The following is a 23,114-nucleotide window of genomic DNA, read 5'->3' as shown; positions in this document are numbered from 1 at the left end:
TGTCAGCAATGCCGGACACATGGTGATAGATGTTGTGTGGGATTTTTTTTTTCTCCTGCAAGTAGCTTTTGGCAATTTTTTTTTGAGCTGACACCTCTAAAGTTGCAACGTTGTTAGCAGTTTTCAACTTTTAGAACCTCTGTGAATACTTTAACAGTAATGTGTGTACAACTTGCTAATTAATGGAATCATTTGGATTTGAAAACAGTTTGTCCTAATGGAATACTGCAAAGCACTTGCATTAATTCATGATAACATTATTCAATAGCTTTTCTCTTCTTTTCTTCAAAGTTGGTTTATTATCGTAGAGTAGCTTTTTCTAATTACCCTAGTAGAAGCCCATATAAATCTCTTGGTGGTACCAGTTCTCCTGGGCTGTCTGAACTCCTTACTGTGACAGGGTCTGCTTACTCCACACTAGCCCAGGCAGGGTTAAGCCCATGTTATTGACAGTGGAAGTCCCGCCTCCCTGGCAAGACTGGGCATGCTCCAAGTGCTCTAGTAGTATAAAGGGAGGCAGCCCAGCTCATTCTGGGCTGGAGGCTGCAGGGGAAGGACCTACCTGGGAAGCGCCTGCGGAGGGCCAGCCACAGCCCCTGACTGCACTGGGAATCGAAGCTGTCCACGGCCTGCCTGCACCCCGGCGGCTGGAGGAACCCTTGGAGACGACTGGCCCTGCCAAACACAGAGGACCTGACATATCATGGGAAACCCCAACACAGACTCTGGTAGGAAGTGACCCAGGGAGGGTGATGGAGTGGTACCTCCCGCCCGGGGAAACTCAGCGTGTTTCGGTAGGACCCCGCTGCTGAGTCAGTGGCAAGTCACTACGCCACTGTTAGGGCCCTGGGTCAGGGCCCGGTGGAGTCGGGGGGCTGCCACATGCCAATGCTATAGACTCTGGCCACTAGGCCACGCTGCCCTGCGCCAAAGGGCGGCGCTGTAGATTCTGGCCGCTAGGCCATGCTGCCCTGCACCGAAGGGTGGCGCTACAGACTCTGGCCGCTAGGCCACACTGCCCTGACCCTAGGCGCGTGGACCATCACACATGGTGGAGAATGGGGGCAATGCCCAGGACCTGCTGAAAGGTCCAGTAGAGGGAATCTAGATGATGGGATTCCCACCGCCGTCCAAGATGGATACAGAGAAGTTTCTAAAGTGGATACTGGAGAATCAGCAAGAGCAGGCGGCCGAACAGGGACAACAACAGGCTCACATGATGCAGCAGATGACCCAGCACCAGGAACAACCGCAGCAGCTCCTTCGAGAGTTGGCTGCCCAGCAACAATTACAACAGGAACGCCTAGTCCAACAAGTGGCAACTCTACTGCGCCCACTGGGAGCCCCAGCCCCCGCACCTACGGGAGCGGGGTCTGGAGAGGCTTCAGTGGGACTACCAATTCGCCTCACTAAGATGGGACCCGGCGACAACCCCGAGGCATTCCTGGTCACGTTCGAGCGGGTTGCCACTGCTACTCGGTGGCCCCCAGAGCACTGGGCCACCATGCTAGCCCCTTATTTGATGGGACACGTGCAGACGGCCTACCGTAACCTTGATCCCTGAGAGGCCTTGGAGTACCCCGGGTGAGAGTGGCCATTTTAGACCAGACCGGCATTAGCCCAGAGACATACCGCCAGCGCCTCCGTAAAGAACAGTACCCCCTCGGGGCTCGACCTCAGACTGTGGCCCAACGGATACGGGATCTCTGTTGGAGATGGTTAGACCCAGAAGGCTTGACCGGGCCCCAGGTGGCGGAGATGGTGGCGCTTGAACAGTTCACCCAGATCCTCCCGGCAGGAGGAAAAGCATGGGTGGGCCCGGGCCCCCCTACCGGGGCTGCCATACCCCAACGCTATAGACTCTGGCCACTAGGCCACGCTGCCCTGCGCCAAAGGGCTGCTTTATGGACTCCGGCCATTAGGCCCCACTGCCCTGCATCAAAGGGCGGCGCTACAGAGTCTGGCCACCCTAGGGGCATGGACCATTACACTTACCATCTCCTGTTTATTGTAAAAGCTTTTGATTTTTTTACAACCACCACTTTAACAAAGGGTGCCATGGTTTGAATTGACATTGTCTACCCTGTATATCTGCAGTACACTTGAGCACTTTAATGGAGTGGCTTTTTGTATGTTTAAAAAGACAGCACTTTTTATCTATCATCATGGTTATCTTTAATACCCTCTCAAATGCTTTGGGGGAAATCCTCATATGAATGTTAAATAAATTAATAAAAATAATAATTAATTATTAATAATATGAGACTAGGGTCTTATAATACTTGACCTCCAAGTCTTGACTACATTTAGGATTGGGGAGGCCTCTAAAGTCATTGACAATTAAGAACTTCCTTTGCTTACTTGTAGGATATTATAAACCCACAAATTTTGGATCCAAATCTGAAGTTTCATAAAGTTGTTGGAATTAGACACATTCAGGGTTTGGTTCAGACCTCTCTCTGCCATTTCCCATGTAGTGATCTTACATTGTGGAGTGGGAAAGTGGTTTTTATTTTACTGTGAGACTCCTAAAAACATTTGGGATGAAATTTTTGTCTGGAATAAATTAGCACCATTCTCTGACCTGGACTACAGTTAATTTTCTGTATGTGCAGGTAATTCAGACTGGTAGGGTGAACAAAATGAGCAATCAGAGAAAAGAAAATCATCTCTGACTGGCTCAGAAAATAACTAATCTTTTAGGTGGCCATAGCCATATTTTCCTCCTGAGCATGGCTACCCATCCATAGCTAATCCCCAGTGGGAATGCCACAACTGAGCTGGCAGGACATCCTTCTCTAGTGTGAGGTGAACATCTGATAACATCAATATTGTATTTCATTTACGGATTACTATATGAGAAGCAGGGTATTCCCTGCTGAATACAGTACACCTTAGGAGTGGGTGTGAATCATAAAACTATAAACCAAGTGACTATAACCACTCAAGAAGTGCTCTCTGAAAATGGTATCGGTATAGTGATATTGTCAGCTGACTCAGGTTACTGCAAGTGAATGAACCATTCAATTAGCCTGACTATTGACATCTTCTCTGGTCATTCTTACTGGGTGCTGGGATGATCAGGTGAGCAAATTAGAAGACTCAGTCTGCTGTCAGTGTTTGCACATAAGTGTGAAAATGCTTATTAAGAAATGTATTGTCATCATTAGAATGCATTTAAACTAGTTGTTAAAACAGTAGTAAAAACTAAAATGCCTAGATCTCAGACACTAGATTTGAAAAGTTAATGGTTATTGCAAACTCTCTTGGTAGCAGACATTTACAACTGGAATCACATGTTTCAGAAATCACAACTAATATCAACTTCTTTGTTAAGATGACAGAATTTGTAGGAGACATGAATGGGTTAATTCAAGGCTAACAGCTATTGCAAACCCTGAGGAGCTTATAATTGTGAACTGGCTGTTTCTCAGCTGAAGGATAGTAGATACTTAAGACGTCCATTGGGAACCCTCTCCGCGCTCCCAACATTAATAGCATAATAATGTTGTGTTATTTATTGTATTTTCGCCATCCAAATGAGGATTTTTATCTTTGTAAACATTAGCGAATTTCCAGTAACCTTATAGCGTTCCTGTGATGTAGATATTATTATTCGTGTTTTAGAAGTGGGGGAACTCAGGCACAGAGAAGTCCAAGGTGCTGAGAACCTTCAGGTCCCATCAATTTCAAATGGAGTTAAGGATGCTCAGCACCCTCTGCAAATCAGCCCATAAGTGACTTCCCACTGTCACACTCTATGGCAGAGCCAGAACCCTGAACCCAGATTTCTTGATTCCCAGACCCACAGGCGCCGGCTTCCAGTTGTCCCAGGAAGTGCTTAACCCCCACTCCACCCCTTCACCCAACCCCCCACCCCTGCTCTGCCTCTTCCCACCCCCGCTCCGCCTCTTCCAGTCCCTGCCCACCTCTTCCCTGCCTCTTTCCACCCCATTCCAGAGGTGGACAAGAGCGCTGAGAGGGAGGGGGAGGAGTTGATCAGCAAAGCCACTGGCGGGCAGGAGGCACAGGGGGGAGAGGGAGAGCTTAGCTGCCAATGTGTGCTAAGCACCCACTAATTTTTTTCCTGGAGCACCCACGGAGTCAGCACCTATGCCCAGACCTATGCCTTAAGCACAGTATCAGTCTTCTTCCCTCTGTGAGTGTAAAAAAAAAAAAAAAAAAAAAAAAAATGTTCTCCCCTTTCATCTCTGTTGGCAAAGAGGACAGAGAGTTACCCTGACACAGCATCTGGGGATTCCCCTGTTGTAGAGGGAAGGCCCAGGTGACATAAAACCAGCAACAAGTTCTGTCTCATCCAATAGGAGTAGAGAGCATTCCTTGTCAGGCTGAAAGGACGGGGCAAAGATGAAGTGAAGGGTGCTTTGGCAATCTTCAGCCAGCAGAGCAGTCTTTAAAGGATCACTCTAGTCAACATAATCTAGGGTAGCCCTTAGATTGCTTTAAATTGTGCCAGAGATTGGTTTGGCCCCCAGTCAGACCAAGAATTGGGGAGCAGAAAAGAGCCTTGACGCTATCTTCCTTCTCCACACTGCAAGAACTGCTCTGCTAGTTCCAGGCATCTGGCTCACTGGTGTTACCCATTGCTGCTCTTCTTCTGGCTGAGTTCTGGATTTGTTTCTCTTGTTCTTTTTACCCCTTTTCTCTCACATATATCCCCCAAGAAACGCCTTATAACTGATTTTTGGGAATCTGCAGAAACAGCTGCTGTTTGCCATCCCAGAGGTGGTAGCATTCAGTGGTAGGTGAAGCGATCCCTTCAGTAGTTTACTTTGTAAGTCAGGTTTGCTGTGGTAAGTTTGTAGAATACTCTGGGCTCCCTCTGGATGAAAGGTGCTGTATAAATGTAAGTCACTATTATCAGTTTATCAAATGCTGGGGGAGGGGGATTGGTTTTATATGCCCAATAAAAGTGAAGCATTTGTCTGCAGTTTACAGTCCTCGATGGCTCTATTAGCTTTGGCTTGTTCTCTTATTGACAGTGTTGCCTTCTTCCCTCCCTGCAGGTCTCCAAGTGGTTTTAAATTCCATTATCAAGGCTATGGTCCCCTTGCTGCACATTGCCCTGCTGGTGCTGTTTGTCATAATTATCTATGCCATCATTGGACTGGAGCTATTCATGGGGAAGATGCACAAGACCTGCTACTTCCTGCAAGGCGGATTACCGGGTAAGAGTTGTGTTACGTGGGGCGGGGGCTGGAGGCTCGATTCACTGTTGCCCTGCACTTTGTGGAACATTTACCCCAGTGCAAAAAACATAAGAACGGCCATACTGAGTCAGACCAAAGGGCCATCTACCCCAGTATCCTGTCTTCTGACAGTGTCCAATGCAAGGAGCCCCAGAGGGAATGAACAGAACGGGTAATCATCAAGTGATCCATCCCTTGTCGCCCATTCCCAGCTTCTAGCAAACAGAGGCTAGGGACACCGTTCCCTGCCCCTCCTTGCTAATAGCCATTGACGGATCTATCCTCCATGAATTTATTTACTTCTTTTTTGAACCCTGTTATAGTCTTGGCCTTCACATCATCATCTGGCAGAGTTCCACAGGTTGACTGTGCGTTCTGTGAAGAAATACTTTCTTTCGTTTGTTTTAAACCTGCTGCCTATTAATTTCACTTAGTGACCCCTAGTTCTTGTGTTATGAGAAGGAGTAAATAACACTTTCTCCATACCAGTCATGATTTTATAGACCTCTATCATATCCCCCCTTAGGCATCTCTTTTCCAAGCTCAAAAGTCCCATCTCTCCTCATACGGCAACCGTTCCATACCCCTAATCATTTTTGTTGCCCTTTTCTGAACCTTTTCCAATTCCAATATGTCTTTTTTGAGATGGGGTGACCACATCTGCATGCAGTATTCAAGATGTGGGCATGCCATGGATTTATATAGAGGCAATATGATATTTTCTGTCCTATTATTTATCCCTTTTTTAATTATTCCCAACATTCTGTTCGCTTTTTTGACTGCCGCTGCACATTGAGTGGATGTTTTCATAGAACTATCCACAATGACTCCAAGATCTTTCTTAAAAGGTAACAGCTAATTTAGACCCCATCATTTTATATGTATAGTTGGGATTAGGCTTTCCAATGTGCATTACTTTACATTTATAAACACTGAATTTCATCTGCCATTTTGTTGCCCAGCTTTTTTCAGATCCTTTTGTAGCTCTTCGCAGTCTGCTTGGGACTTAACTATCTTGAGTAGTTTTGTATCATCTGCAAATTTTGCCACCTCACTGTTTACCCCTTTTTACAGATCATTTATGAATATGTTGAATAAGACTGGTCCCAGTACAGACCACAGGGGGAAACCACTATTTACCGCTCTCCATTCTGAAAACTGACCATTTATTCCTACCCTTTGTTTCCTATCTTTTAACTAGTTAACAAAGGATACAAATTATCAGTTTTCGTAATGGAGAGGGTGTCAAATGCTACTATTATATTCTGTTAATGTTTTAACATCCAGCTGGCAGTATCTGTGCACTGGTGTGTATATGACAATACAAGGTGTAGCGCAACGATGAATTTGGCCCTGATAGTGCAGGGAGGTACTTGGGTGCTGCTGATTTACCAGCTAGAAGAAAGCAAAAACTCTAGGGTTTTGCTCCAAGATGCTGCGCTGGGTTTAGCCAGTTTCACAATTTCCTTCTCACTATTTTGGGAATTTCGTGATTGGTGTGTGTGTGTGTTTGTGTGATGCTGGTGTGAGTGGCCCTATGGACAGCTTTAGAGCCAAAAAGAACAGTCTGCTACAGTATTTGTCTAATTTACACATCTATATAGCACCCCTCACTGCTGAGCTAAGCGGAAGCTTGAGTTTCTTACACTCTGATTTTTGCAATTGTTTTAATGGGATTTTCCAGGTTTAGAAGGATCTAGAGCCAACCATCACCAACTAACACATTTTTAAATACGACTGTCTTTGTCCACACTGAGGGCAAAATGATGGTTAACACCCTTATAGTTAAAATGTTTTAGTGAACATGTTTTCTGCCACAATGCATTTTCCCAATGTAGGCCATGCCTGTGAGGCTGCATTAGGGAAATGGGAAGTGCCCATTCTGCAAATGTCTGTGGGCTTCTGCCTATGGCTGTGAAAACAATGGATTTTTTGGTTCGGTGGCACATTTAAATTATTTTTAAAATTAGTTTTGGGTCAACCCGAAAACAATTTTTTTTCAAAAAAATTTTACAAATCAAAAACTAAAAAAAAAAAATTTGGGGTCAACCAAAAGCTTTGTTTTGATTTTGAGCTTTTAATAAAAATTAAAATTAAACTAAAGGAAATTTCAAAACAAAGTCATTTCAAATTGAAGTGTCTCATTTCAGGAATGTTGATAGGAAATATGTTGATTTTTTTTCAGAATTTTTTTTAGGTTTTTTTTTTTTTTTTTTTTTTTGACCAAAGCAATCTGACTAAATTTTTGAAAAGTTTCAGTATTGCCGAATCTGCTGCGTGGTGGTCACCAGAATTTTTTTACTGGAAAAAACTTCCAGGCCAAATTTTTTTTCCCCAGCTCTACTTCTATCCCCAAAGAGGAGAACATGTGGCCCTTGGTATTTAAGGCAGTTTGCACATTTTTTCTTTTTACTCTATCAGAAAAAGCTGCAGATGCCTTTAAACAGTTCAGCAGAGGGATATTTGTCCATAAACATACAATGTAATTAGAAATACAGCCAAAGGAGAACAAATGCAGATGAAGGAATGAACTGAACAGAAACATCCCTTTGTATTTTCCTTATGCGAGCCAGTTCCTTCCTCCTTCTCTGTTTTCCCAGTCGATTCATCACCAGAATTGGGTTGTTTCCTTGGTCATTCTCTTTAAGCCTCATCTCTTCTCTAAGTCCTCATCCTTCAGAGTCCTTGTGGACCTGTGAGTCAAGGAAGCAGAAGCTATGCTTGTTAGGGCATCTTTATGGGCTTCACCGTCACTGGCTTGGTCATGTTAGTGTGTGCGTGGAGGAGCACTGCACCAACAGCAGTTACTGGAGGCATTCTGCTTGTGGAGGACAGAGAGCGAGCAGGCTGATTGCCTCCAGAGGACCAAGTTGCAAGGGTGTGACCAAGCAGCAACATTAAAGGCACTCTCTGCACACATACACAAGTGAGAGGGAAGGAACAGCAGACTACATACGAATATTTTCAAAGTGAGGCTTTCCCAACATAATGTAACTTTCACTCAATTAGAACATTTAAATGAATTTAGCGCTGTTGAAAGATGCCTAAGTGCCAGCACTAGAGATAGGAGTTCTCTATCTCTCCACAAAACATGTACGATATGGGGATCAAAAATGGAAACTCCTTCTACTCTGCCCTATAAACAGAACTCAACTTTGATATGGAGAAATCAGCAATAAGGGTGAGAGTTTAGCTCAGTCTCCACAGCCCATCCAGTCATTGGCCTTTCTGTTGAGACTTCCAGCAGAGTTGTCAATTCCTACTGAGCGTGGTGGTGCTTTTTCATGTGAATGTTTGCCATTTGCAGCTGGGCCGAGACCTCCAGTTCATTTCCCATGGACTAAAGCAATAAGACAGTAATGACTTTCTCACCAGCAGACTAAGTTGTATTTGAGTCAGAAAAATAGAGTTGAACAACTCACCTATTCTATAATGACTCCAGTCCCCAAATATACAATACTGTAAACTTTAATAACTACTATCATGGCAGAGGAGTTTCTAATCTATGATCAGCCCTTCCTTTTTCTCTCTCAGGATGTGGCTGTGGTTAGAAAGGCAGCTACTCTGAAAGTAAAAATGAATTAATAGGAGGAATCCTGCACACGAAATCCATCAGAAAATGCCTCCGAAGAAAATCCAGTAGATTGTCACTCACACATCTTCTCATCTGCTGTTTATCATTTGATCTATTTGACCTGAGCACCAGTGATCACTGTGAGATGCTGGGTACTAATGACTCTGTCACAGTCACGATCATATAGCAAGAAAATATCATACAGAAGGAAATTGCCACAGGAGTTCTCTAGTTTCTACCTTCTTATAAAGTCAGCAAATTTCAATTGCTGGAAAATGTACTAGAACTGTAATGATCTGCCATGGATTTTTACGCTCTGATAATATATATATTTCTCTATGGTAACTACTGAAGAGGCACCTGATTCTGATCTTGCTACTCCTGATGTACTTTGGTGTAAACACTACCAGAACTTTTGGAAATCTCACAAGAACAAGCTGTCTCATGAAATAGATAGTAGCAACAAACAAAATAGATGGAAACAAACAAAATAAACCCCCACATATCTATTTTAAATGTAGGGCCTTAGCTTGCAGTCCTCATCCAGGCAAAGCTCCCACTGCTTTCAATGGTAGCTTTGCCTGAATAAAGACAGCAGGACTGTACTCTTACTGATCAATCACTCTCATTACGTATTACTAGGATCCCAATATTAGTATTTGTGTTTATTTGTATGTATTAAAATGTTTTTCATGGGCTTTTTTTAATGCACCAGAGAGTTGAAACAGACATGTAGCTTGGGTCCTTAATTTCACAAATTGGGAGAAACCCCAAACCTATATAGAATAGGCAGGTGGTTAATCAGAAGTTACGGTCCTGCAGAGCTTCTGAGCACCACAGGACCTGTGGATAACATTCCACAAAGCTTCTAAGCTACAGAAATGCATCACAGCAGTTTAACATTAATCCAGCATCCCTTGGCAGCTCCATAGCACTGAAGCCTGAAGTTTGGCTCCTTTAGAGGTAAGGTGCTCCACAGGAAGAGAGCTTCAGTCAGTTCAATGCTAGGGGGCGTAAGTGACCTTAAGTTAACCCAGACTGCCCATGAATATGGAAATGGAAAATCACAGCTGCAGTGTGCACACCAAGAAATGCAATAGACGTAACCTAACATCTCCTTATGTATGAGTGCACTGATTCTTGTTTGTGGAAGGATGTGTATTGAAAAATGTAAATGACAATTTTGATGGTCATAATTGGTAGCTTGTCTGTCCTCTGCAAAATAAAAAAAAAAACAAACCAAAAAATGCACCGGCGCCTGGTTAAAACCAATACAATTTTTGGTGGTGTCTTCAAATAATGTGTCAAATCCACTGCAAACGTCTGGTCTCAAAAGCAAGTATCCTTCTTTTGCCTTTCCAGTGACTCATGCAGTACTTAATTCTCTCATTCTTGTTTTCCCATCATTTATGATACACCAGCAGAAGAGGAAGCCTCTCCTTGTGCCCCTCAATCAGCGCATGGACGGCAGTGTCAGAATGGCACTGAGTGCAAACCAGGATGGGAGGGGCCCAAGCATGGCATTACCAATTTCGACAACTTTGCCTTTGCCATGTTAACTGTGTTTCAGTGCATCACTATGGAGGGCTGGACAGATGTACTGTACTGGGTACGTATCCGAAAATGACTAATCCCTGGGACCAATAGTACTGTCCTGCCATACTGAGAATATGGAGTTCTGGCTTGGTCTCTATTTTGCTCACTGGTTATGTGTGGTAATGGGAGGGTTAATAATAAATGGCTTTAATTAATTTAATGTGTCAATGGGATGACATGGAAGCTGTTAGCTGTCATATTTTTTAAAATTTAAATGTGAACTTTCTATTATATTAAAATGTTAAGAGATGGCAGATGGCATTTTATTTGAGAATCTGCAATGTGCCTTTGTTCAGCTGGGTGTCATTGAGTGACCCTCCCGATGTGTGAACTATCTCTCTCAAATCCAAATTACTAATGCAGCAATATTTCTTATGAGCAAAGATAACCATGTTCTGTTAACAAAGGCACTAGAATGAAGAGACCCATGGATTTCATAAGGAAGTTCAGAAAATCCTTCTAGATCCACACTCTAATCCTAATTGCGAACCTCATCCTGACCCTAATTCTTATCCTGATCCTAATTCTGATATTGATCTAGATAATGACCTGCATATTTATCTTAATCATGACCTAAATTCTATGTTTAAACTTGATGTTAACCTTAAAATTAACTTGTCATCCTCATCCTAGTCCTAACTTGGAGACTTGCATTCAGCTTCCTTAGGTCCCATACTGTAATTCCTATTATGTTTGGGGACCCGGTAACAGCATGGTAGTCCGACGAGTTAAAATAAGGATTGATCTTTCATTGTAAACTGGACCTACCTGGGCTTCTGAACTATGCTACTGCCTTGGACTTCTGCAGGGTTGCAGCATGGTCTAGGAACATGCTTAAAACATGATTTAATCCTGACTACTGTTAGAGTCTGGATTATAACTATGTTTAGAGACTTCCACATTACATCTGGTTCCCCCAGTATGATAGGAATTTCAGTATAGATAGAACCTGAGGCTCAGTGCATGGTAGAATTAACACAAGAATATTCTAAGGAAAATGGGGAAGAGATCTGGATTGGGGTAAACTTGTGCTGTTAATCAACACCCCCATCTCCCTTTAAACTTGAGCCTGAAACTACATTCCACCTGCCACTGGGTTAGAGTTTAAAATATTTCTCTTTGAAGATTTAGAGTCCATTGCACACGGATGGGACTCACACAGATAATGATGGTCTTTTTACTCTTTTAAATTTAGATTAACTTTGTGATGCCAGTTCCTTCCTGGTGACTAAGATAAGAGACAGAGATGAAAATATTTGAGCAATCTGGGTCTTGCAAAATGAAATTTAGATTTACTTGAAACAAGAATATACATTAACAAAAACAGTGAAGAAAAAACTAAAACCAGAAAAGAAACCAGGCAAAATTTCTCAGTATTTGATACAAAGAGTATATCTGTCTGTCATATTTCAATAGTATCCATCACTATAGTATTTGAGAGCTGTATCTCTGTGTATTCGAGGGAGACTCACAGGCCATTCAGTTGAGAGAATCCAAAGCAAGGTGAACAAGACAATCCATAACAAATAATGATGCACTTGTGGCATTGTACACTGTTTATTCATATGAAATGAATCTCCCAAATTATCACTTTCTCTAATGGTAGATTTTACAATAGACCATCCCTGAGTTTCTGCACTCTAGGGTCCCTGCATCATTCACATGACCGGGTATGAAACACTCAGGATACAGTCATCAGTTCTTATTCACCTACTATTAGGAGCCAAAAGCATATAGCCACCAATAAATGCTCTTCTACCATGACTGCTACAGATTGCTTCATTTTTCATAGATTCCCTACAGCAACCTAGCTTTTGGCTGTTGGGGTTTGGTTTGGTTTGAGCTACTTTCTGAAGTAATTTTTTTCCTTTCGTACAGTATATCGAGGCCTCAAATTATAATGAATTGTTAGGTATTAGTTCTTCAGGACAACTCTGGAGCTCTTAGTCTTCAGGGTGTGGATATATAGAACACTTGCTTTGGAAGGAAAAAAATGTTCTTGTTCTCAGTTCTAAATTATTTGCAGATAAAAAATCTTCATTAAGCTCGGTGGTAGGGTCTTCTGTGGCCGGGCAGCCTAGTGGCTAGATCACTGGTCTTTCAGTCTGTAAGGCCCGAGGCCATAGTAGAGGGACCCAGACCCTCCCTCTCTACTGGGTCCCATCCCAGGGCCCTGTATAGATCAACCCCTTAACAGGGGTGATGGGGTCTCCCATTCCAGCAGGGAGTTAAGCCCCACTTCCCTGGGCTACTTCCGACCAGTCTCTTCAATTTGGGGCATGGCCCCGCTAGTCCAGTTGCCCCGAGCGCTGGGGCTTATTTGCAGCCTCCCCTTGGCAGGGAGCCCTTACTTGCCTTAAGCAGCTGCTCTGGCTGGCAGGTCACTGATCTGTCCCTTCAGGCAGGCAGAAAGCTCCTGCTTCCTCGCCAGTCAGCCCCCAACTGAGCCTGGCTCCCTTCTTTTCTCCCCTCCTCCCCGCTCCAGGTCTGCCATTGGCCACAGGTATAGCGGAGCTGGGCTAGCTGAATCCAAAGGTTTTCTTTAACCCCTGCTGTGCCGGATGGCCGTTTCTCTGCTCCCTCACAAGCTGGAATTAAGGTTGTAAATATAGTATCAATAACAAAAGGGGAAAATCTCTAACTAAAAAAACCCCACACCATCAGCTTCTGAAAGCCAGGTAATGCAAAGTTCAGGTTACACTTTAGAAAAAACACTAGGAGAAAAAAACCAGAAATGATGGACATTTAGGGTTAAGGTGATCCAAAGAATCTTAACTGTGCCCTTGTATCCACACCATCCTTTGACTTTGTCATGTTATATAGATACATTGGCCACCATTAAGAAGTTTGTGTTTGTCAGTTGCCATACAGTAGTATCTGAGATGCCATGGTTATTTTGTTCTACTTAGAGTGGTATTTGTTTAGCAAATGCTAACTTTTAAGGGTGACTACTGTACACATCTATGACAAGTGTTATAGCTATAATAGTTGGCATGTTGAAACCCTATAAACATTGACATTTCAACTGTGTCAGCAGATGTCTTAAACAACATGCACGGGTTTATGCAGTAGAGTATACAGAGCCGAAGAGCAAAGGTATACTGGCTTTAAGATACCTACAGCAACATAGAGACTTAACATTCTGAATAGTAAAGAGTTAACAAGGTTCCAAAATTTCCAACCCTCTGGAATGGGTGAAGTATTTTATGAAGTGGCATAGGATATGGGTAGGTTTTGGGAACTAATTCTATGAGTTGCTGAGTCTGTAGTAGAGCCTAGATCATAACCCAAATCTCTCAACTCCCAGGTCTCTGCGTTAACCAAGACTATTCTTCCCCTACTTAGAGTTAGCCTGTTGGTGGTGGTATCTTGTCAAGAGAGGCTACTCTGCGGTCAAGTAGGTGACACATGGCACTAAGGCTATTTAAAAGAGCCCCTGTGTCAAATTTGGGGGTTGGGAATCAAAATTTGATTTAATTGGAAATACAGCTTCAACTTTAAAGAGAGAGTGGTGTTTTTCCAGTATAATAGGTTCCCTCTCACCCACTTTCTCCGGAGAATGATGGAGAGAAATGGGTTTTGTTTTTTATTTTAACTTGTATGTCAAGAAAAGTGCAGACAATTTCTAGGGCTTATGCCTCATTAGTGGTTAAAAAAAGTCAGAATTTTAGGCCATTATTTTCAAAAGTCATTGTCTGAAATTTTGCTCCTACATTCATATTTAGACACCTGAATAATTGACCTGACTTTCAAAAGTGCTGAGCAGCCAAAGTTTAGAGAAAGGTGCTGGGTATTTGGCACTTTGAAAATCATGCCAATGTAAGTATCCAGAGTGAAATCCTGGCTCTATTGAAGTCAATGGCAAAATTCCCATTGACTTCGATAGTGTCAGGACTTCACACCCCACTTTTTAAAATCCTGGCCTAATCTCTCAATGCTCCACATTCAGTCACATGCACAAGACCTGGACCCACAAGAGTGTATTTGGGGATGGGATCTATTGTAATAACTATCTTCTGAGGACAGGAATTACAGGTAAGCAATTTGCTTACCTGTCTCCCTTCAAGTCTGAAAATGAAAGCATCTGTCCTGAAACTCAGTAGATCAAGGCAGATGCCGTTGAGCGGAATTAGTTGGTTGGAAATATTCAGCCAATTGAGCAATTTCCTTGGCTGAACATTGCTAAGTGCCTTGTAATATTCAGTTCTGCTTCCCCCTTCCCCTCCCCTAAGGACAGATTCTGAGAGGTGCTGAGCACACACAATTCTTATTAAAGTCAATGGGAGTTGAGGGTGCTCAAACACCTCTCAATCAGGCGCTGAAAGAACAGCGAGGCACTTAGGAAAACTTCTGAAGTCTGTCTGTCTAGAGTCTTTTGACAGACCCAACAACACCATGGTACCAGAGTGCAGTTATTTGCCAATCTCCTGTTCAATCAGGGTAAAATTTTCACAAGTGACCTAGGAGCTTAAGTCCAATTGGCTTTTCATGAAACTTAGACTTCTAAGGGTATGTCTACACTACGAAATTAGGTCGAATTTATAGAAGCCGGTTTTATAGAAATCGGTTTTATACAGTCGATTGTGTGTGTCCCCACATAAAATGCTCTAAGTGCATTAAGTCGGTGGACCGCGTCCACAGTACTGAGGCTAGCGTCGACTTCCGGAGCGTTGCACTGTGGGTAGCTATCCCAGAGTTCCCGCAGTCTCCGCCGCCCATTGGAATTCTGGGTTGAGATCCCAATGCCTGATGATGCAAAAACAGTGTCGCAGGGGGTTCTGGGTACATGTCGTCAGGCCCCTCCCCCTCCGTCAGAGCAATGGCAGACAATCGATTCGCGCCTTTTTACCTGGGTTACCTGTGCAGACAACATACCACGGCAAGCATGGAGCCCGCTCAGCTCAGCTCACCGTCACCATATGTCATCTGAGTGCCGGCAGACGTGGTACTGCATTGCTACACAGCAGCAGCTAATTGCCTTTTGGCAGTAGACGGTGCAGTATGACTGGTAGCCGTCATCGGCTATCTGGGTGCTGGCAGACGTGGGGCTGCATTGCTATACAGCAGCAGCTCCTTGCCTTTTGGCAGTGGATGGTGTATAACGATTGATATCCGTCGTCGTCATATTCCTCAGTGAGTTCGGTCAGAGGCACCTGGGCAGACATGTTTTGTCTCCTGGAGACTCAGTCCTGCCGGCAGTCCTATTAAACCATCTTGACGACGATGGCTAGCAGTCGTAATACAGCATTTTCTGCCAAGCACCCAGAAGATGCTGATGGCTATCAGTCATGCTGCACCGTCTGCTGCCAGCTTAAGATGTAAAAAATAGATGGACCAGATTTGTTCTGTATTCATTTGCTTCCCCCTCCCTCCATGAAATCAACGGCCTGCTAAACCCAGGGATTTGAGTTCAATCTTTGGGGGGGCCATTCTGTGTGACAGTTGTTTGTGTTTCTCCCTGATGCACAGCCACCTTTGTTGATTTTAATTCCCTGTAAGCCATGTCGTCACTCACCCCTCCCTCCCTCCCTCCGTCAGACAATAGTTTTGCGCCTTTTTTCAGCCCAGACGCCATAGCACTGGGATCATGGAGCCCGCTCAGATCACCGCGGCAATTATGAGCACTATGAACACCACGCGCATTGTCCTGGAGTATATGCAGAGCCAGAACATGCCAAAGCAAAACCAGGCGAGGAGGCGATTGCAGCGCGGCGACGAGAGTGATGAGGAAATTGACATGGACATAGACCTCTCACAAAGTACAGGCCCCAGCAATGTGCAAATCATGGTGTTACTGGGGCAGGTTCATGCTGTGGAACGCCGATTCTGGGTCCGGGAAACAGGCATGGTGGGACTGCATCGTGTTGCAGGTGTGGGATGATTCCCAGTGGCTGCGAAACTTTCGCATGCGTAAGGGCACTTTCATGGAACTTTGTGATTTGCTTTCCCTTGCCCTGAAGCACCAGAATACCAGGATGAGAGCAGCCCTCACAGTTGAGAAGCGAGTGGCGATAGCCCTGTGGAAGCATGCAACGCCAGACAGCTACCGGTCAGTCGGGAATCAATTTGGAGTGGGCAAATCTACTGTGGGGGCTGCTGTGATCCAAGTAGCCAACGCAATCAAAGACCTGCTGATATCAAGGATAGTGACTCTGGGAAACGTGCAGGTCATAGTGGATGGCTTTGCTGCAATGGGATTCCCAAACTGTGGTGGGGCGATAGATGGAACCCATATCCCTATCTTGTCACCGGAGCACCAAGCCACCGAGTACATAAACCGCAAGGGGTACTTTTCAATGCTGCTGAAAGCCCTGGTGGATCACAAGGGACATTTCACTAACATCAACGTGGGATGGCCGGGAAAGGTACATGATGCTCGCGTCTTCAGGAATTCTGGTCTGTTTCAAAAGCTGGAGGAAGGGACTTTCTTCCTGGACCAGAAAATAACCGTTGCGGATGTTGAAATGCCTATAGTTATCCTTGGGGACCCAGTCTACCCCTTAATGCCATGGCTCATGAAGCCGTACACAGGCAGCCTGGACAGTAGTCAGGACCTGTTCAACTATAGGCCGAGCAAGTGCCGAATGGTGGTGGAATGTGCATTTGGACGTTTAAAAGCGCGCTGGCGCAGTTTACTGACTCGGATAGACCTCAGCGAAGCCAATATTCCAATTGTTATTGCTGCTTGCTGTGCGCTGCACAATATCTGTGAGAGTAAGGGGGAGACATTTATGGCGGGATGGGAGGTTGAGGCAAATCGCCTGGCCGCTGATTACGCGCAGCCAGACACCAGGGCAGTTAGAAGAGTACAGCAGGGCGCGGTGCACATCAGAGTAGCTTTGAAAACCAGTTTTGTGACTGGCCAGGCTACAGTGTGAAACTTCTGTTTGTTTCTCCTTGATGAACCCTCCGCCCCTCCCCCCCCCCAGTTCACTCTACTTCCCTGTAAACTAACCACCCTCCCCTCCCCCCTTCGAGCACCGCTTGCAGAGGCAATAAAGTCATTGTTACTTCACATTCATGCATTCTTTATTAATTCATCGCACAACTAGGGGGATAACTGCCAAGGTAACCCGGAAGGGGTGGGGGAGGAGGGAAGGAAAAGGACACACTGCAGTTTAAAACTCTAAAACTTTAACACTTATTGAAGGCCAGCCTTCTGATGCTCGGGCAATCATCTGGGGTGGAGTGACTGGGTGGCCGGAGGCCCCCCCACCGCGTTCTTGGGCGTCTGGGTGAGGAGGCTATGGAACTTGGGGAGGAGGGCTGTTGGTTACACAGGGGCTGTAGCGGTGGTCTCTGCTCCTGCTGCCTTTCCTGCAGCTCAACCATACGCTGGAGCATATCAGTTTGATGCTCCAGCAGCCGGAGCATCGACTCTTGCCTTCTGTCAGCAAGCTGACGCCACCTATCCTCTTCAGCCAGCCACTTGCTCTCTTCAGCCCGCGATTCAGCCCGCCACCTCTCCTCTCGTTCATATTGTGCTTTTTTGCACTCTGACATTGACTGCGTCCACGCATTCTGCTGTGCTCTGGCAGCGTGGGAGGACATCTGGAGCTCCGAGAACATATCATCCCGAGTCCGCCGTTTTCTCCTTCTAATCTTCACTAGCCTCTGTGAAAGAGAAACATTTGCAGCTGGTGGAGGAGAAGGGACAGGTGGTTAAAAAAGACACATTTTAGAGAACAATGGGTACACTCTTTCATGTTAAATTTTGCTGTTCACATTTCACAGCGCATGTGCTTTCGTTACAAGGTCGCATTTTTCCTCTTATATTGAGGGCCTGCCGGTTTGGTGTGAGAGATCACTCATGCAGTGCCAGGCAACAGATTTCGGCTTGCAGGCAGCCATGGTAAGCCACAGTCTTTTGGCTTTTTTAACCTTCTTAACATGTGGGAATGGTTTCAAACAGTAGCGCCCTCATTTCCCATACCAAGCACCCCTTGGGTTGGCCATTTAAAATGGGTTTGCAATGTAAAAGGAGGGACTGCAGTTTCCGGATTAACATGCAGCACAAACCCAACTATCCCCCCCCCTACACACACACACCCAATTCTCTGGGATGATCACTTCACCCCTCCCCACCACCGCGTGGCTAACAGCGGGGAACATTTCTGTTCAGCCGAGCAGGAACGGGCACCTCTGAATGTCCCCTTAATAAAATCACCCCATTTCAACCAGGTGACCGTGAATGATATCACTCTCCTGAGGATAACAAAGAGAGATAAGGAATGGATGTTGTCTGCATGCCAGCAAACACCGGGACCATACACTGCCATGCTTTGTTATGCAATGATTCCAGACTACATGCTACTGACCTGGCGTGGTAAAGTGTCCTACCATGGCGGATGGGATAAGGCAGCCCTCCCCAGAAACCTTTTGCAAAGGCTTTGGGAGTACATGAAGGAGAGCTTTCTGGAGATGTTCCTGGAGGATTTCCGCTCCATCCCCATATACGTTAACAGACTTTTCCAGTAGCTGTACTGGCTGCGATTGCCAGGGCAAATTAATCATTAATCATTAAACACGCTTGCTTTTAAACCATGTGTAATATTTACAAAGGTACACTCACCAGAGGTCCCTTGTGCGCCCTCAGGGTCTGGGAGCACGCCTTGGGTGAGTTCGGGGGTTACTGGTTCCAGGTCCAGGGTGATAAACATATCCTGGCTGTTGGGGAAACTGGTTTCTCCGCTTCCTTGCTGTGAGCTATCTTCATTGTCTTCATCATCATCTTCCGCGTACCCCGAACCCGCTGCCCTGTTGCGTGATTCTCCATTGATGGAGTCAAAGCACATGGTTGGGGTAGTGGTGGCTGCACCCCCTAGCATGGCATGCAGCTCCGCGTAGAAGCGGCATGTTTGTGGCTCTGACCCAGACCTTCCGTTTGCCTCTCTGGCTTTGTGGTAGGCTTGCCTTAGCTCCTTAATTTTCACGCGGCACTGCTGTGCGTCCCTGTTATGGCCTCTGTCCTTCATGGCCTTTGAGACTTTTTCTAATATTTTGCCATTTCGTTTACTGCTACGGAGTTCAGCTAGTACTGATTCATCTCCCCATATGGCGAGCAGATCCCGTACCTCCCGTTCTGTCCATGCTGGAGCTCTTTTGCGATCCTGGGACTCCATCATGGTTACCTGTGCTGATGAGCTCTGTGTGGTCACCTGTGCTCTCCACGCTGGGCAAACAGGAAATGAAATTCAAAAGTTCGCGGGGCTTTTCCTGTCTACCTGGTCAGTGCATCTGAGTTGAGAGTGCTGTCCAGAGCGGTCACAATGAAGCACTGTGGGATAGCTCCCGGAGGCCAATAACATTGAATTCCATCCACACTACCCCAAATCCAACCCGTAAAGGCTGATTTTAGCGCTAATCCCCTCGTCGGAGGTGGAGTAAAGAAACTGGTTTAAACGGCCCTTTAAGTCGAAAAAAAGAGCTTCGTCGTGTGGACGTGTCCAGGCTTAATTTGATTTAACGCTGCTAAATTCGACCTAAACTCGTAGTGTAGACCAGGCCTAAGACACTTAGGCATTATTGCAGATTTAACCTCATTCTCTCCTGCATCCTTTCTCACACTTGCTGTTTTTCTCATCTTTAATGAAGCCTATCCCTTCCATCTCACAAGATTGTTTCCCTGCCTATACCTGCCTGCCCATGAAAAGTGTCAGAGGCATTCAAATCAGTAAACTTTTATTCCACAAAATATTTTTTAAAGTAATGTCAATAAAATCAATAAGCTTTCTAAGCTCCTCTCTCCCAGTGGATAGTGTGTGCAAATAGGTTGGCTTCCTTTGAATTTTTAGAAAAAAATGATGCTCTTCCTTATATAGTTTAACATTACTTTATTTGCTATTATTGTTGTTGTTATTTATTTTATTAATTTACTATGGTCCAAATTCTGCATGCAAGACAGTGAGGCTGCACAGGCTGTAAATCTGAACAGAACTGTGCCCAGTAAGCCCCAAATGCCTTCTGCATCCTCCATGCATTGAAAATGCTAGCCCAAAGCTGTCACTTGGGTGGCAATGTCCAGCAAAAATTCCACTGGCTCCTTAAATAACCTTTAAAGCCCTAAGAAATATTAACAGTCCCCTATCTTTAAAAGTAGAATTGCTGAGGCCCTCTGTTAGAAAACAGCATTCCATCTGGAGTCTGCTTGTGATTTTCTGAACTTGGTGAAGTTGTCCTAGCAAGGGAGATATTGAAGGGGCCTTGTGATTACAAATAAGACCACATAGGAAATTGGTAGTTTAAATATTGCAAATAAACAGTTCATAATACAAATTCAGAGAAGCACTGAGCACCCACAGCTCCCTCTGACTTCAACAGTGGTGGTGAATACTCAACACCTTTCAGGATAGACTCTGACTGTGAGGTTAACTCAAGTTTGGGTGGCCAGACATCCCGTTTTTAAAGGGACAGTCCCATATTTAAGCCCTCTTGCAGGTGTCCCGACTTTTTCGTAAAAACAGGCAAATTGTCCCGTATTTTCTGTCTCTCTCTCCCCCCCCACCAGTACTGATGGGGTGAGGGTGGGTCCTGCTGCTGACCAGATCCCTGCTCGCCAGCATTCCGCACACCAGCGGTGAGTGGGGGGGGGTCCAGTGGCCGATAATGGGTGTGGGTGTGCAAGGCTGGTGGCAGGGCTGGCCGCTCCCCCTGCTGGTCCGTCAGCGCAGCCCCCGCTGCATGCCAGCTCTCAGCCCGCAGGGCCCTACCCCCTATCCCGTTTCCAGCTGGCACTGTCTGTGCACTATGAGCTGCAGTGGCTGGTGAGTGTGGGTAGGCGCCAGGCGAGGGCCGGTTACGTGTTGCCTCTGCTGCCCACCCATCAGCCCTTTATATGCTCCCCCTCGCACTGTCCTCTCCCTGCTTTGCCCCTTCGCCTCCCCCCAAGCCTCGCTGCTCCTCCATATCCCACTCCCAGCAGGACACGTCCCACTCCCAGAGCTGTGTGAAGAACCAGCCCCTGGTCGGAGTGTTCAGCTCACTAACAGCCTGGCCAGCAGGCTCCTTCCTTCCCCCACTGTGCCCCGGGAAAGCCCGAGACCCTCCCGCCCGGAGGGTTGGCCAGGAGGAGCCGAGCCCTGCATGTGCCAAAGCCCCGCACAGCAATGGCACGGGGAAGCCTCTCTGCCCCTCAGCTAAGCTCTGGAGTGGGGCAGGGAGAGCGATTTCCAGCCTGTTCATGCCCTGAACCTGCAGGCTCCACAACAGCATCCCAGGCAGGGGGCTTTATACCTTCTTCACCCACTCCCGGCCCTCCTCCCTGGGTCCTGCCCCCTGGGAGCACGGGGCTGAAGCCCCTGCAGTCAGGTTCCCTGGGCCCTGGTGCACAATGCATCCTTAGGGCTTAACCCCTTCCTGCCCGTGCTGTAGCCAGGGGACAGGATGTGGCTGGGTTATGTCATTGGCCAGCAACAGCCGGGAGGTGTTAGCTGCCTTTCGACACTGTGCAGGCAGGAAGGGACAAGCTGCTTCCAGCCACAGGGGAGTGCGGGGTGGGGACAGCGGGGGAAGAAATTAGCTCTACAAAGACACAGGCCAGGTCATTGCTCCCCCGCTCCTCCCCTGTGGCTGGAAGCAGCTCCCATCCCTTCCCTCCTGCAAAGTGCCGAAAGGCTGCTACTGGCCACATTCTCGTGTGAACCCTGGCAGAAATCTGGGGATGGGGGCATGTGACCCTGCGTGCCCCCCTCACATGTTTCCCTGGGAAGATGCGGTGCCAGGTACCAAGTGAGGCAGGTCCATCCCAGGGGCCCAGCCAGGCATGGAGGGCGGAGAGCGGCAGGCAGGGAGGGTTGATCGGTCACAGCCCCTCTCCCCCATGTGAGAGAGGTGTACAGGAGTGTGTGTGTGTGTGTGTGTCAGTGTCACCTCTCCCCGTGTGAACCCTAAAGCCTTAAAGATAAGAAAGTAAATAAAAAGAATCCAACTACACAGTATTTCTTTTTAACAGGGACTCAGTCAACTTGATGTTAATTTGAACGTTTGTACTGCATAGTTTCTGATTGCCATTGAACTCGCTTGAATACAAGTAATTTTACCAGGTGTACCGTATTCAGGGACAAATGGGGAAAATGGTCACCCTACTATTTATTATTATTACTTAGCGTAACATATGCAAAGAGGCCCCAATTGAGCAAAAAATGTACTTATCTGCTGAAGTCCATAACTATTTAGCAAAGGACTTAAGCACATGTTTAATTTTAAGTCCCATTGAAGCCAATCAGGCTGAAGCACATGCCCGAATTAAGCATGTGATCAGGTGCTTTGTTGAATGGGGATAGACTGCTGAATCAGGGCCAGAGTGATTTCTAGCTTAACTTCAGTTTACTGTAGTACATCTCCTACATTGGCTGAGCCAGATGGAGGTGGTTCATTTTTTGGTTTACATTGTAAAACTTCTCCCTATGAACTATGGAGGTTTGAATCTCAGAGGTATTAACGTTCTGGACACCCAAAGTATCCCAGCCACTGAATCATAGAATTGAGTTGGAAGGAATTGGTAGTGGTCATACTATTTCCTGTTTATCGGGACAAGATTGGCCTTATCATTCCTATATTCCCTCTGAACAGATGAGTGTCTAGCCTTGGCAGCTCATTCCATTGCCTAAACTGCTCTTATGACGTTTTAAAGTAGGGACAAGTCTGACCAAATCCCATTCAGAACACCACTGAATTTTAGGAACATTCAGAGGAAGACCAGATCTAAATGTTACAGATTGCTCCCCTTCTCTATT

General features: G+C 45.8%; 1 protein-coding gene across 2 annotated transcripts in view; it reads left to right on the top strand.

Moving 5' to 3' along the window:
- The window catches only part of CACNA1C (calcium voltage-gated channel subunit alpha1 C), a 594,404-nt gene that overhangs the window by 364,119 nt on the left and 207,171 nt on the right, over positions 1 to 23,114 (top strand). For both annotated transcript variants that reach the window (XM_024210494.2, XM_024210493.2), the window contains exons 5-6: positions 5,028 to 5,178; positions 10,189 to 10,393. In XM_024210494.2, the coding sequence (XP_024066262.1) occupies positions 5,028 to 5,178; positions 10,189 to 10,393 (356 nt within the window). The remainder of the gene's footprint in view (positions 1 to 5,027; positions 5,179 to 10,188; positions 10,394 to 23,114) is intronic.

Source organism: Terrapene carolina, unplaced genomic scaffold (assembly GCF_002925995.2).
Source record: "Terrapene carolina triunguis isolate 2854851 unplaced genomic scaffold, T_m_triunguis-2.0 Scaffold190, whole genome shotgun sequence".
In the NCBI taxonomy this organism is placed as follows: Eukaryota; Metazoa; Chordata; order Testudines; family Emydidae; genus Terrapene; species Terrapene triunguis.
The sequence above is the reverse complement of the archived record's forward strand: the minus strand, read 5'-3'. Positions and strand labels throughout refer to the sequence as shown.